The sequence below is a fragment of the Zonotrichia leucophrys genome, chromosome 6 (assembly GCF_028769735.1).
Source record: "Zonotrichia leucophrys gambelii isolate GWCS_2022_RI chromosome 6, RI_Zleu_2.0, whole genome shotgun sequence".
NCBI classification, from domain to species: Eukaryota; Metazoa; Chordata; class Aves; order Passeriformes; family Passerellidae; genus Zonotrichia; species Zonotrichia leucophrys.
Window position 1 is genome coordinate 6590696 of NC_088176.1, and position 15244 is coordinate 6605939.

Here is a 15244-nt window from a genome sequence, read left to right on the forward strand (position 1 = left end):
TGATATTGCACTAGATATTTTCTGATATTTGTACTAGACAAATTGTGAATAATTAATCTCAAGATGATTTTTAGTGTTGGCCGATTCCTTTGTTTCACTGATAAAAATTGTTTTCAGGACAGAGTGTGTTGTTCAGAGGTTTTGGAGAGAAAGGTGAGCAGTGTGAAAAGTTAACTTTTTTAGGGGATTAAGCAAATGGAAGTCTGCTCAGGACAGCTGTGAGTACAGAAAAACTCTCCTGACCCACCAGGTTTCAGCACACAGAGCTGCAGTGGAGGAAAGCACAACACCAGGTTAAGCAAAAAACCAATTAATTAAAACTGTCTAAAATTTGAATATGTCTAAAATTTGGTCAGCTTGGTCCAGAAACCCACTATAGACACTCGAGTGAATGTTGGGTACAGGTAAGGAATGGTTTAGCTATCGAATAAGAGGCACAGAACAGAAAGAGAAATTACAAAAATATGGTTGAAACTTTATTTTTGTTTGGTGATATCTCCTTGTGGTAAATGTCCATTTTGGTAGCTTTTTCAAACTTATTTTGGTTTTGCATGTTAAGTTTTTAATAGTTTTATCAAATTACTTCTTCCAGGCAAAATGAGCATATGAATATCTTTATAGCAGTTGCTCAGCTATGACTGTATAAGGAACTGTGCAAAAACAATAATTAGGATTGTTGTTCAACAGGAATTTTTTTATAAGCAGTAGATAGTTTCCTTTTGATTTCTTTTTTGAAGTTCTATTCTCACACACACACATATATATGTTTAAGTGTACTAATAAATTTAGTTATTTCACCCCCCTTTCACCTACCATTCTTATATCTAGAAAAAATACATATTCATTCAACATACTTGCCTGATATGTTTTGTTAAAATATTTAAAAGATGGAGGGGAAAAATCAAATTGTTTGTTGAAATTAACTGATTAAGTGTAAACCTGAGAATGGTAGAAAAATGCATTTAAATTTCCACTTGAATGATACTAAAGATGTGTATATCTTTGGCATGGAGGAAGGATCACATAGCAAGGAAGAGGATGTTAGTTACTGTTATAGAAGTCTTGATACAAATTGTGGAACAGTAGCAATTTTAGATTTAATATTTAGATTCCATTATGGAAAAAAATTGAAGCATATTTTTATTTGAGCAGTCTTTTGTTAATTCTTTGAAAAAAAATAATTTCACAAATCATTAAATTAATTTCCAAGTTTGTAAGTGTGTTTTCTAGTATGTGTTGGTTTCTTAGAATGGTGTATTGCTTCTAGCTGTAGTTTATACTGATGTTTTAAATAACCAATGTATTATCTTTTACATTACATTACCATCAGTCTTCTTCTAATGAGTGATTTGTAATTAATGCCTCTGTCTAGTGGGGAGGAAAAGAACTTAAGTCCATTTTCTATATAGATTTAATTTGATTGTAGGGATTATTTCCTTCCTTTCACTGTTGTACTGTATGGTCTAGTTATTCGGTAAGTGTTACTACAGCTTTTTATTTTATTTAAACCTTCTGTCAGTGTGTTTCAACATTTCTGAAGCCACTAAAGGAAATTCCCAGATTAAATCTGGAGATGGAGGCACATCCACATGTGTGCATCGTTGCACCTGTGCACGTGTAAGACATAACAGTGAATACAGTGCAGAACTGATAATTAAGGGATACTTTATTGATACTGAGCTATTTAAACATCCCAAGAACAGGGGTAGCTCTTGAATGCTCAGAAAGCATTTCTCTTTCTGTATTTGGGAGTTTTCTCAGTGCCTGGGACATGAAAGTGTTTCTGTCATCGTGGATTCCTTAGTCCAGGTTTACATCGGAACACGTCTGATGTTACCGTGCCTGTGGACACAAGGGCTGGAAAAGACTTGTGCCACAGCCACAAGCTCTCCTTTTGGGCCTCAGGGCTGTGACACAAGGAGACGAAAAACACCTACTCCTGTTCTAAACCATAGATTGAAATCCTCTCAGAACATTACAAGAAAATTATTTTATTCCCTTTGTGCCCAATGTTTCTAAGGAGCAAATCATGAGTTTGGCGATACGCGTTTCCTTTCAGTGCCTCCTCTCCCCTGTAAATAATCTCACAGCCTCTTTGCTGTGCAGGTCATACATAATAACTGTATTCAGTAATAGGCTTGAAAAAAGCAATAATATTAAAGTCAATGTTTTAAGGATGTTTGCCAAAAACGTTTTTTCAATAATACAAAGAACTGAGTCTTCTGAAGAGAAGAAACTGCTTCCCAGTTTTTACTTTAATGTTTTGGGGGGTTTGACATGAAATATTCCTTCCTCTCCTGTCGGCGTGCGGGGTTGTCTGGGAGAATGTAATACTTTACAGACATTCTCACTTTTTTCCACCAAAGGCATTGGACTATACCTTGCAAGAATGCCTAAGATATCACCTTTAACCATGCCGATGGTTTGGCCAAAAAGAAATATTTTTATCCACAGTACAGCACTGACATGGGTTCAGTTTCTGCTACATGGAGTGTTACACACACCTAATGGGGAATACGAACAATTTGGAAAAACAGTATTCTTCTAGTTGATGTAAAGTCAGTAAAAAAAGATTTCTTATTTGTGATTGGGTGATCAAGCTTTTTTAGCAATTATTCAAAAGAATGTGACATGCTTACTAAATTCTAGTAAAGGTTTATGATGTTAATGCTTACAAATAGTTAAGCAAATCTAGACTATTGCACATTATTTTACAGTGTACAATTTAGCTTACAAAAACAACTATTTATTTTTTAATTCCTGAAAATAAGCAGTTAAGTTTAAAAGCAAAGGTCTGCTGCTCCAGTTATCCTATATGTTTTTGTATGCACCTAATAATTTTTAAAGTTTAGCTGAAAAGTGTTGCACTGCTGGTATGAGATTGTCGTACACGCTTTCCTAGATGTTGTAATCTCTGTATTTATTAATGGACATTATTTATTATGTCTTGTCTGAGAAATTCTGAATGGAAGTGCTGTATCTAATGTTAACTTAGATTCTACTTATGAGACTACAGTGTTACTGTTGGCATTCTTACCTCTGAATCAAATAATAATCTAACTTCATACATAGTTCTAGAGTAAATAGTAAATGAGAGGGCATCCCATCTGCCTGTTGCCTGTAAAAGGGATGTTTATTTATCATCCCATTGTATTTGTAAATTATTTCAGACTGATAATTTCATGAAGCATTTGCAGATTAAAACTGCATCGTATTTTGACATTCATGTAAATATTTGGCCATTTAAACGATACTAGCAAGCTGTAAACTTCTGATTAATCTCTGTGGAGTTCGGTACTGGTATGTTTGAAAAGGTCTGGAAAAATTTCTTTTCACTGACATTCAACTGCTGGGCTTTCAGAACAAGCAGGGCTGAGGCAAGGAAAGGCTGTGAGACTCGAGGTGATTTTTCTCCTTCATTGTGTTTCCAGAGCACACATCCAGTATTGAACTGAAAGTGGCAGTGAAATTGTGCTGTGGAATTGATGCTTGTGGACTTCGTGCTGTAAAAGCCAAGTGTTCACAGCTCTACATTAAAATGTTCTATTAATTCTAAAGTTAATTGGCATCTTGTGTTCTCTTGTTTTATTGTTGGATTTGGGGATATTTTTAATAATAAAACACTAAGGAAATTACTACCTTTTTTTTTTTCCCTCTAGGACAGTCATTCCTGTTTTGTTGCATTTTAATCTCAACAAGTATTTAATAAATAGTCTGGGGATTGCTTGCCTTTTTTTTTTTTAAGATACATTTTCTAAGCTCTGTGATACAATTTAGCTCTAACTATTTCAATATAAAATACATTGAACGTATGCCTGTCACTGACAATGAAGTACTAATGTCTGCTTTGTCTTGCTCCTTATTTAAATAACTACTAAGGTTTGCAGGAACTAGTAAAACAAAGCTATTAATTAGAGCAAATTAAAATAAACTTGCTTTAATATGGTATAGCTAATTGGTTAAAATTTCCCTTTCTCCTGGGTGCAGCTGTTAGTTTTTCTCCCTTGCAGCAAGGTTTCTTGATAATAAATGTCCTTTCATTATTAGCAATTTTCTTCCAACCTCTGTGTCATTTAGCCGATTTTCACCCTCCTTGTGTTAAGTATTCCAATAGGTCTTTGGCTGTTCACATTTATTATCAAGTCTTAATTTGAGGGGGAGACAGAAAGTAGCTGTGCTGGGTATACAAAGATGTTTGGGTTTGTGAGTGAACTTGTTGGGGTGGGGGATGTTTGAGAGCTCCAAATGGGCTTCACCTGCATTCATCTTAGCCTGAGATATAGCGTGGTGTTTCTTGCAGGTGCCAGAAAGAATAATCAAGAAAACCATTCATCTGGTTTGGGTTGATAAATAAAACCACTTTACTTCATGAGAAAGCTTGTGACTGTGCCAAAGTTAATAAAAAAGTTGAGATGAACTTTGCTTGTTATGTTCAAAGGCACTCTCCTTCCAAAAACAGCTTTCCATCAGATACTGCTGGAATATGGGAAGTCTCCTTGCCATCAGTGAGTCATACATGTTGTAATCTGCAGGCTGTGTCCCTGCATGGGAGCCAAATGTTCAGAGATACCTACATATCTTGGGTCCCAGCTGTCCCTCATTTCTTTCATGTGGTCTCTCCCTGGAGGAGGAGGGAAGGGTGGAATGCTGGGGATCACCTCAGGAGTTTCTCGTCTTTGCACTCCAGAATATTTTCACTGTTAAATCATCCACTGTGTAGTTCTGCTCAAAGGAGTTCTTGGATTCAAAGGAAACTCCAGAGTGTCAGTCTGTACTGACAAGCACTTTAAAAAAGAGCTTTTGGTAGCTTTTTTTATTCCTTTTTACTGTCTAATTATGCCCTTTCTCCATATCTGCTCATCATGCACTTTGCCATGATTGCAAGTACCAACAGTTTAGAGATCATTGCTGCCTTTCTTTAAACAGTCAGATGTTGTAACACCAGCTCTTCCTCCTGACATTCTTTGAGACAAGACTTTCTGGAGAAATCTTATCACTTTGGGCCATTTTTTGAAGAGATGAGAAAATAGCAACTGTAAAAGGAAGGAGTAGGCTGGCCTGAGGTAACTCCTGTGATGGGATTGTGATGGCCACCTCCCTTCCTGCAGTAGGTGGGTGTTTCACTCGTCTGCTCAGAGACTGAGTGGACAAGAGTTGTGTCACGTTGAGAACAAGCTCACAGCAATGTCTCTTCTGCTGCCATGCACAGCTGACAGGGCGTCCATCCTGGATGGGCCTGGGCTCTCAAACATCTTGTCTTGCTAAAGAGCTCCAGTTCTGGGCTGGGAGCTGCAGAACTAATGTAAGACTTCAGAAGAAACTATATACAGTCAAAATAAATGTCTTCCTAAAGGAGTATAATTAAATGGCCAGAATAACAGGGTGTTCAAAGGAAAACCATCTTGAGGTTTTTGTTGTTTTCTTTTTCCCCCCCTTTCACTGTTCTAAGCATCCATTTCTTTCCTGGAATTCTCTCACTAAACAGCTTTCTACTTCAGTGCACTAACAGAAATTAGGGGGAAAAGTGGTTATAATTTGTTTTTCAGCCCTTTGTAATTTTCATGTTTGTCAGCATTCCTTAAATGCGAGTTTACTTCCTGATCTTCATTATGATAGTTCCTCTTCTATTCAAACGCAATGATTTGGAAGTATTTTTTTGAGCTTAATCACTTAGAGTGAGACTTACAAAGGAACCATCATAGGAAAACTGAGATTTGAGTACTTGGACTCCGAGCAAAGCTCAGAAATAATGGTTTCCTCATTGTTTGATAAGAATGTGCAGTTATATTATTGTGATCTTTGGATGTTGTTTTTGTTGCAGCTTTGCCTGCTGCCAAAGCAAATTCGTGTCATTTGTGTTTTTGACAGTTAAAATATTCAATTAGTGTTGTTTGAAATTGCAGTAATTGTTCATGTTGTTTCCATACAGCACATTGCAACATTTGTGAAGTGCTAGCTTAAAGCTATATTGCATATAAATAAAGGGCTAAAGCAGAAGAGCAATTCTTTTTTAAAAAAAATAGTTTGTCTTCTTCCACAGACATTTCTAATACTTCTTTGTTTCTTAATGCTTAGTATTTTATTGTTTAATTTTTTTTAAATTTAATTATGTAGCAGTAGTTTTGGTGTAAATGAGGATGGCATTTAAACAAACAAATGAACAAAAATCAACCTGAAAGCTCCATCAGGGTTGTTTTTGTAGGCAACTATTTACTTGTTTCATTCTGGAATAACCTTTATGTCTTTGAACTGCAATTAAGCTTATATTGGTCTTGTTATTCTTACATATATTACTGGGGACTTACAATAGAAGTTGGAGAAAAAAGAGTAGGTGCCTGTAGGAAATGCAGAAAATAGTGACAAAGCTTTGAAAGTTAATACAAGTCTGCTTCTTCAAACTCAGTGCTGTTCTATAGCAAACTGCAGAGCAGCACAGCCTTTTTATGTCTGTAAAGACCTGAACTACCATTAAAAAAGAACCAAGATGCAGTGCTATTAAGATTATGGCAAAGGAGTGACAGCCATGCAGCCAAGGAGAGAGCCATGGACTGAGTAAAGGAGCACATCCTCCAAAGAGGAGCCTCAGCTCCAGACAGTTCCAACATCCACAATTGAACAGCAACAAAGTAAATGCAGAAGGCTGGAGGAGAAGAGTGTCTACCTGAACTCAGTAAATTGAAACCAAATATAAAATTTCCTGTGGAGGTTTCTGCACTGTCGGCCTCTCTCTTCTTGGGAATCAAAAAAACAAATTAAATTTCTATCCTTGAAGCTGAAACATATGAGTTCTCCTTTCAAATAGAATATCTGTTGATGGAATGATGGTAGACAGTCATTTGGAATAGTCTAAAAGGAATGTGCTTTAGGGGAAAAAATGATATTGTTAAATTCATTAAGGACTGCTTTTATTAGGAAAAAAGTTGCCAAAGATCTCAGACACTGAGGTCTGTAAATAATTGATCCCTACCTAGGTCTGTCATGCAAAAGCCAGCTACAGGGATTGCACCTCAGATGTCCTTTTTTTTCATTTGTTTGTTTTTAAAAAGGTATTTGAGGTTATTTGAGTTAAAATTTAAATTCTATTTATTTCGCAAAATAAGTATGAGAAAAGGGTTTGCCTCTTTGAAGAAACTTTTTAGGCTATTGTTAATTGAGATTTGTTCTAAATATACTTAAGCAATCTGTAAGTGCATAAGAGTTTTGACACCCTTTTGCACAGACTACTGGAAAGCTGCTCGTAGTATTAGGTTTTATAACACATAAATGGGCTACATTCAAAGTGATACCTAGGGTTGATGGTGCAGTGCTCCTAATAAAATGGATAATGAGGTTGTGTTTAATGGTAGTATTTTATTTAGGACTGGGACTTCCTGTGAATATCTCCAAAGGGGTAAAATTAGTTGGCAGAAAATCAGTTAAGTGAAGTCAATGGATGTCCTAATGCATTTTTAAATAATAATTTGTTTTTAATAATAAAATGGTATAATTTAATTTAATTTTTATTTAAATTATTGTTAGTAGCCTTGAATCCTTGCAGTCAGCTTTGCTGAGATACTTTTCACTTCTTTCTCTGCAGGCAGAACTTGTGAAGGGGAATCTGCAGAGCGTTGGGCTCACGCTGCGCCTTGTGCAGTCCAAGGAGGAGGATGCAGGGCACGTTGTCATTGAAACTGTGACTCCAAACTCACCTGCTGCAGCTGCTGATCTACAGAGAGGAGACAGACTGCTGGCAATTGGCAGTGAGTGATATGTCAGCTTTCACAATGAGGGTCCTCTTGTCCTGTGTGCAGTTCAGCCAGTCTCCCGTTCTTAACAGCTACAGTTGTGCTTGGCACTCAAAAGCTAACATTAATGTATTTATGGTCACTTAAGGTCTTTGTTTGCTTGATTTATTTTGTTGCATATTTATTTACTCCTTCTTAGGTAAAAGGCAAAAGAAGCTTGAATAAACATTTGGTAACAACATTAAAAACAGAACAAGCAAACAACAAAACAAAACAATAAAAAACCAAGCCAAAACATTAATGTGACTGGGCTAGCATGAAGTTTAACCTTTTACAGAGGTTTTACAGACCACAGCTTAAAATCTACAATGAGTTCTTTTGCTTAGGTACTGCCTAAATAAATCTCCATTGCAATACTCCAGTAATTTAAAAGGGTTTTCAGTTCCTTTGAATAGATTGCTGATCATTGCTTTAGAACAAAGGAGGAGTCATTTTTATGTGATCCTCTGCATGACTGTATTTGCATGGTCATTAAGATATTTTAACTTGCATGTAATTTGGAGATACATCAAATGGCTCTGAAAGTTCTGCTCAGAAAGATGGTTCAGCTCACTCCAGCCACGCTGATAATGTAGCATTATGCCCATATTTCATTAACATATTGCACATTATTTTAGCCTGCTTCTGTTATAATTATAACTGTGTTTAAAGATACCCATGTTTTTTGAGCTCTTTGTTGAATGTTGAATATCTACTGCTGAAAAGTCCAAACTTAGAGTAAGAGCAAGGTTAAAACTGTTACCATATCAAATCAACATTACTGTGTAAGATTACAGTATTATTACGAGCAGCAAACTGGAGTCTTTATGTAATTATTTTTTCAAGCTCCACATTTATAGGAATAAAAATGAGAGAATCCATCTGTTACATTTCAATTAAGCTCTTCTGTCATAATTGACTTCCTTTGTTACTGAGCAACAATGTGTTTGTTGACTATTTTTGGTCACTTAGATTATTATCATAATTAGAACTTAATAATGTTTGTCTTTTTTTTTAATAGGTGTTAAAATCACATCAACTGTCCAAGTGTTGAAGCTGATTAGACAAGCTGGGGAGAGAGTTTTAGTCTTTTATGAAAGGCCTGTTGGGTATAATCAGCATGGCTCAGCACTGCAGGATGGATTTGGACAATTGGAGGACACAGCTTTCTTGTCACAGGCAGAAGATGACCAGAATAGTTTAACAGCTGATACTGATAGCAGAGATTTTGATTCAGAGTTTGAAGACTTAGCTTGTGATGCACCTGACCAAAAAGAAGATCTGCCAACATCTCAGAGTCCCAAACGGTCAGTAGTAATTCTTGCTGCTGCTAAACCTCTTGGAACTATATCACCCATCCTGAATCGAAAACTGCATTTAGGAAATTACCAGGCAGCATCCAAAACGCAACAAAAAGATGGGGCTAAAGTGGCAGCACCTAAAACTCTTGAGGTTTCAGATGCACCACAGCCGTCAGGTAAACAGTCACAAGGATCTAGTACTAAGCCTCCTGTGCCACCTAGGCCCCAAATTAAGCCTGCTTTGTCTACTAATGATAACCAAAGTGTGTTAGAAACTGGAAATGTATGTCCTGATAAACCAGAGAGGCCACCTCCTCCTGCAAATAATGGAGAAAAATCTACAGAGAAGCTAATTAAAGTTAGTGATCAGATAGAAGATCCAGCAGTATCAAAAGTCGTAACAGCGCCAAAGCAAGATACATTAAAAGATGGACTTCCAGAAAATGCACGTGGCAGCAAAGATGGTGATGATCATCAAACGTGGGAGTCACCAGAAGTTCCTTATAAAGCCCGTCAGGGCCGATGGCCGATAGCGAGAACATCCTCCTGTCTATTTGAAGTAGACAAATACCAAAAGTACCTTAATGTTGCACTGTGGTGCAGAGACCCTTTCAAAGCAGGTGGTTTTATCTGCTTAGGATATGCAAGCATAAAACTTGAAGAAATTGCTTTAGATTGTCTAGCTACGTCCTCAATGGAATTTGTTAAAAAATTTCAGCTGCTTGCACCTACACCTAAGGCAGCAGTCACCAGAACAGCGTTGCGGAGTTTGACAACCCATAAAGGTTTCAATGAAAAGTTTTGTTACGGTGACATAACTTTACAATTCAAATATCTAAAAGAAGGTGAAATTGATGATTCAAGTGCATTTCTGGAGAAAGAGAAAGAATTTCACTTAGAAGAAGAAGCTCATGCCCTTCAGAAAGAGGATCATTTCTCGGGACAAGTTCTCACAGAGAATAGGCATAGCTTTCAAGATACTCAGTTTCAGAATCCAACTTGGTGCGATTACTGCAAAAAGAAAGTGTGGACTAAAGCAGCTTCACAGTGCATGTTCTGTGCTTACGTTTGCCATAAAAAATGTCAAGAGAAATGTTTAACTGAGACGCCCTTTTGTGTAGGAGCCGAAAGGCGGCTCGATCGAACTGGGGGCAGCGGCAGAGCCGAGGGCCAGGAGGCTCCTGCAGCCGCCTCCTCTCGGGTGGATTCGGAGGCCAAGTCCGCTACCAGAGCCACAGGCCTGACCAGGCACATCATCAACACGAGCACGCGGCTGCTGAACCTCCGGCAGGTGCCCAAAGCCCGGCTGGCCGAGCAGGGCCCCGACGCGGCCGAGCCTTCCCCCAAGCACACCCCGAACACGTCGGACAACGAGAGCAGCGACACCGAGCTGAGCGGGCCCAGCAGCCCCTCCAAGCGCGTCGTGGGCAGCATCAAGCTGGTGCGCAAGGAGGGCGGCCTCGACGACAGCGTCTTCATCGCCGTCAAGGAGATCGGCCGGGACCTCTACAGGAGTCTGCCCACAGAGGAGCGCTTTCAGAAGTTGGAGTTCATGTTGGATAAGCTGCAGAATGAAATAGACCAAGAGCTGGAAAACAATAATTCGCTGGTTAAAGAGGAAAAAGAGACGAGCGACGTGAGGAAAAAAGCCCTGATTTCTGCTGCGCTGGCCAAGTCGGGTGAGAGACTGCAGGCCCTCACGCTGCTGATGATCCACTACAGGGCAGGCATTGAGGATCTAGAGTCCCTGGAGAACATGCTCTTAGAGAAGCAATCCAAAAAACTGACTAAAGATTTTGAGGAATCCAGTATAGCAGAAGAAGTGGATAGCGAAGATGGCAGTCTGACAGAGGCTCCGACATTGAACATCATATCAGAAGAAGAACCTGTTGATCCACCTCAATCAGTAGACTGATATTTACATATTTAGTCTTTGAAGGAATGGACTAAAAGAATACTTTGCACTTAAATCCAAACACACACAAATTAAATTAAAACACTGGTATAATGTGCGTGTCCTGCTTCTCCACAATTAATTGCTAATAGTGGTCCCTCTCCAGCTACAGCACCATCATTTTGTTAAAGTAGCTGGTTAAAACTACACTTTGGGGTTTATATTGGAAATTTATTTTTAATAACTTATTTTTATTTTTTCTAATTATGTAACCTTACCATTTCACATCAATGTGTGTGGTTTCCCTAATGCGTTACTTGACCCCACTTCCCCTCTCTGTATATTTTTTTTTGTTCTGTTTTTTTAGGTAGTGTTTTCAATGGGAAACAGGCAGGGTTTTCAAGATGTTTAGTATCCATTGTATGATGAAAACATTATAAGCTTGTTGCATGCCTAAGCTGATGACTGACTCAGAAGTCACCAAGGGGCCAGGCTTTTAAGTGTTAATCACAGTTTTATTGTATGTCTTCTAGGTAGTTGTATATTTTTTGCCAAACATATCATGAAAGCAAGCAAAAAGTCTTTCATTTTGTCTGTTATTAGTACTTACTGAAGTTACCATTGCATATCATTTGTTTTCCATGTTTTTGTTAAATACAAGAACTTTTTGTAGTTTGTATTTAACACGAAATATAGTAATGCTATGCTAAAAAAATCCTCCTTAGAACTTGAGACTATTGTTAGATGTCAAAGTATAAACTGATATCTCATAATAATTTAATTGGGAATATTTTCAAGGTAAGAGGCTCGTTGCCTTCCAGAACGAAATCATATGTTTGTGATGTTGTATTATCTGATAGCCTGATAAAGGAAAGTTGTTCTTCACAAGAGTTGGAGGTTTCATTGCCTTCTGTGTAAAAGCATGTAATCATGGTGTAAGTAATATAAAGAAATTAATATTTTGCTGCAGACTATCATTTTGGAAAGCTTAAGGTGCAAAATACAAAGTAACTGATGTTCTCTCAACACTTTTGAGTAATCATAGCATGGTAAGTTGCATTCAGCTTCTCAGACAGAAGATAGAGTCTGAGCAGAAGGATCACCTTTGTCAGCAAAATGTCTTATAGTGTATATAACATGTTTTATTTGAGTCAATTTGTGAGTCCAGTAGAGATGAGGAAGAAATTCAGCCAGCTGCTTTTGAAAAGAACTGTCTGGTCTTGTGCTATGTGTAAACTGTGGATCTTAGCATCACCTGGCTAAGGCCATCATTCTTATTTATTTCCTGTAGACATTGTTTCATCTTCTGTGTACAGAAATTTTGTATAAAATATCATCTTTATTTTAGGTACTGTGCTAGGTACTTGTATCATTATCACTGGTATTGCTGGTAGTAGAAAAAAAAAAGCCTTTGTGGGAGTGGAGTTTGAGATGGTAAAAATAATTCCTTTCGTTTTTGAGGTCATCTGTAATGTACCTCTCCTTTAAATTTGCTTCTTGGTTTAGTTTGTGATGGGCAAAATGAAGAAGCAGTGGTTTTCATCATGGGACAGTGTGCTTGTGCTTCTAAGCAAAATGGTTACTGCCAGTCATGCAACTACTTGCACTTTTTAGTGAGTTCTGGGCAGTTGATACTACTTAGTTGATGTATGGAAAACTATCCATGCTAAAACAGCATGTGACACACTTCTGAAATTAAGCTTCAGCAAATAATCGCACAAAATGAGCTTCCCTTCTTGTCTGAAAGTTATTTAACCTGTACTTGCTTGAGATGCGTATTAAGACTTCCCCACTCCATTTTCTCAGCAGCTTACCATTGGTGGTGATCTGCATTCAATGCCATCAGTGTTTGCTCTTACAGACTACTACAGAGGTTTTCAAATATATCCAAGTGCTTCATTTAAGCCCTGGTGCACATGAAGGAGCTGTGAAAACAATGCAAATACTGATTTCAAAATACACATTCATGGTTTCAAATTGACTCCTGTAACACAGTGGGTAAGAAAAGCTGGGTATCGTTTTCCTCAAATAAGTGTTGCTAATGATGATGATTGTAAGAGGTAAATTAAATGTAGTGCAATATTTTTAAATATACTGAATGGGAAAAGGGCAAAATAGTTGTATTTTAGTGGTAAGAAGGAAAACATTAATTCCTATCTGGCATTATTTACAATAAGCAGTGAATCTCCAGGGGGAAATTGTAATACTACATTCCTGATGTAATCTTTGCTTCGTGCTTGACTGTAAATAGCTGAAAATAAAGAATACCACAGAAAACAAGAATATCTTGACTTAATGATATCTGAATAGGTGGCAGCTACACACATTTGCAGAAGACCTGCCTAATATGATTTTGTTGGCTATTATTTTATCATGAAAATAAGCTTTAATAAAATAGTTTTGCTAAATTATCAACTTTCTTGCATTGTGTCAATGTTTTTTAAGCACTTCTATTGCAGTAGCTTATCATCTGAAGCCACCACTTAAAGGAGGGATCTTCAGGGGAGAGGCACGTTTTGCATTATATAAAACTACTGATAACTGGATTATTTGGGGTGAGAAATTTGAAACAAAGCATCTGTGGAAGTTTACAGCTGCAGAGGAGGAATAAATAGTGGGAGTAAATGAATAAAGTATCTTTATCTATCACACCTGAATTGACACAGATCAAAATATACAAAATAGGAAAAATCCACATTTTTCCAGGACAGAAAAAAATCCTAAATAACTGCTAAGTTTTTATTTGGGAGTGGGGGGGAAGGTGGCATAGAGATTACAAAAATGAGTGTCTATGTGGATTTTAATTAATCTTCCTCTTCTGGTGGAGCAAGAGAAGGGGAGCCACTGCCTTGATCTGCTCAGCAAATCCTGGGAAGATGCTGCTCCCTCAGGCCAGCAGAAACTGGCACCAGCTGTACAAAAGGAATGTGATCCATTTCTCTCCCCTTGCTCTCCTCCTCATACTCATGTTGCACATTAATGCAAACTCCTCCTTAGTTTTGATGTGCTCAACAATTCAAAGCAAAGCCATGAAGAAAGTCTTTTTGTGCTTTTAAAAATATGTGAGTTGCTATGTTTGAATCATATTATGAATTCAAGAAATACACTGGTTGATCAGCTGGCAAAAGGATGAACACATCCTGTAATAATTCAGAATTCTTGCATTGGTATTTCAGTCTCAGATTTGATCAGATTAGGAATTTGATGTTGACCAAAAGACTTCAATGAAGACTTCAGGAAGTAGAATAACATCTCTTAGAACAAAGTTTCAGTGTTCACATCACAGTAAAATCTGAGCCTGATGTAAATAGCCACTGATCTGCACAATTATTACTTACTTGGTGTTGGTGAAGAATTCATCATGTGACAGAATCTTGGTTTCTGAAGGAGCTCTGAGAAATGCCAGCTTTCCCCACACTGGTAAAGCACACTGCATAAGGCAAATCATGAGGGGGGTTGTTCTTTTTTAATCCTTTTTTCACTTTATTACAGTAGGTCATGAACTTCTGTCAGGTAACTTTATTTTGATGCGTTCTGAATGCATAATTATTGACAGAGCAATACTTGAAGTTTGATCCACTATATTTTTCATATTTTTTGACCATAGTATATACGCTTTACAAAACTATATGTAAACATAGTATCTATGCTGTAGTACATAAAACATCTGCAATTACATGAGAGAAGGCACATCAAGATTTTCATTTTACAAATGAAATGATACACCATGGCTGAGAAGGACATGGGGATTGTTTTTAAAATGCTTTCTTTCCAAGTCTTGTTTTTTCTAACAAGACAGGACTGCCTAATACAATACTTCACCTGTATTGGGCTGTGTCCCCAAATGTTATGAGAGATTGGCAACAAACTGGCTGTTTCTTCCTTTTTTTAAGCAAAGAGTGTATTTGAACTCATTTAAAAAAATAACTGTACATTGAATTTTTAGATATATACGTAAATGCATGTAGAAGTTGTTTGAACTGCTCCAGGTAGCAGCCGACTTTCAGTACGTGCTAAGACTGAATACTGTAATACTGCAGCTGTTCCTAAACACTCACTGAAGATGCAGCTAAAATAAAGTTGAAATATGTTAAAAGATCCAAAAGATAGAAATACAAAAAGTATCCTCATGCTGTTACATTCCCTGCTAAGGGACAGGAACAGTGCATGTTCACACCCACTTGTTTGCCTGGTGCTGAGTGTTTGGAGGCTTCACATTGCACAACTGCTTGATTAAAACTTTGTTAGATACAAATAATAGCAATACACTCATCTATTTAACAACA

At 37.4% G+C, this 15244-nt stretch overlaps 1 protein-coding gene across 1 annotated transcript in view; it reads left to right on the forward strand.

The window, feature by feature from the left end:
- The window catches only part of PDZD8 (PDZ domain containing 8), a 53979-nt gene extending 40610 nt beyond the window's left edge, over positions 1-13369 (forward strand). Inside the window, exons 4-5 of the mRNA XM_064716788.1 lie at positions 7577-7739; positions 8785-13369. Of these exons, the coding sequence (XP_064572858.1) occupies positions 7577-7739; positions 8785-10979 (2358 nt within the window). The 3' untranslated portion in view covers positions 10980-13369. The remainder of the gene's footprint in view (positions 1-7576; positions 7740-8784) is intronic.
- The last annotated feature ends 1875 nt before the right edge of the window (positions 13370-15244 follow it).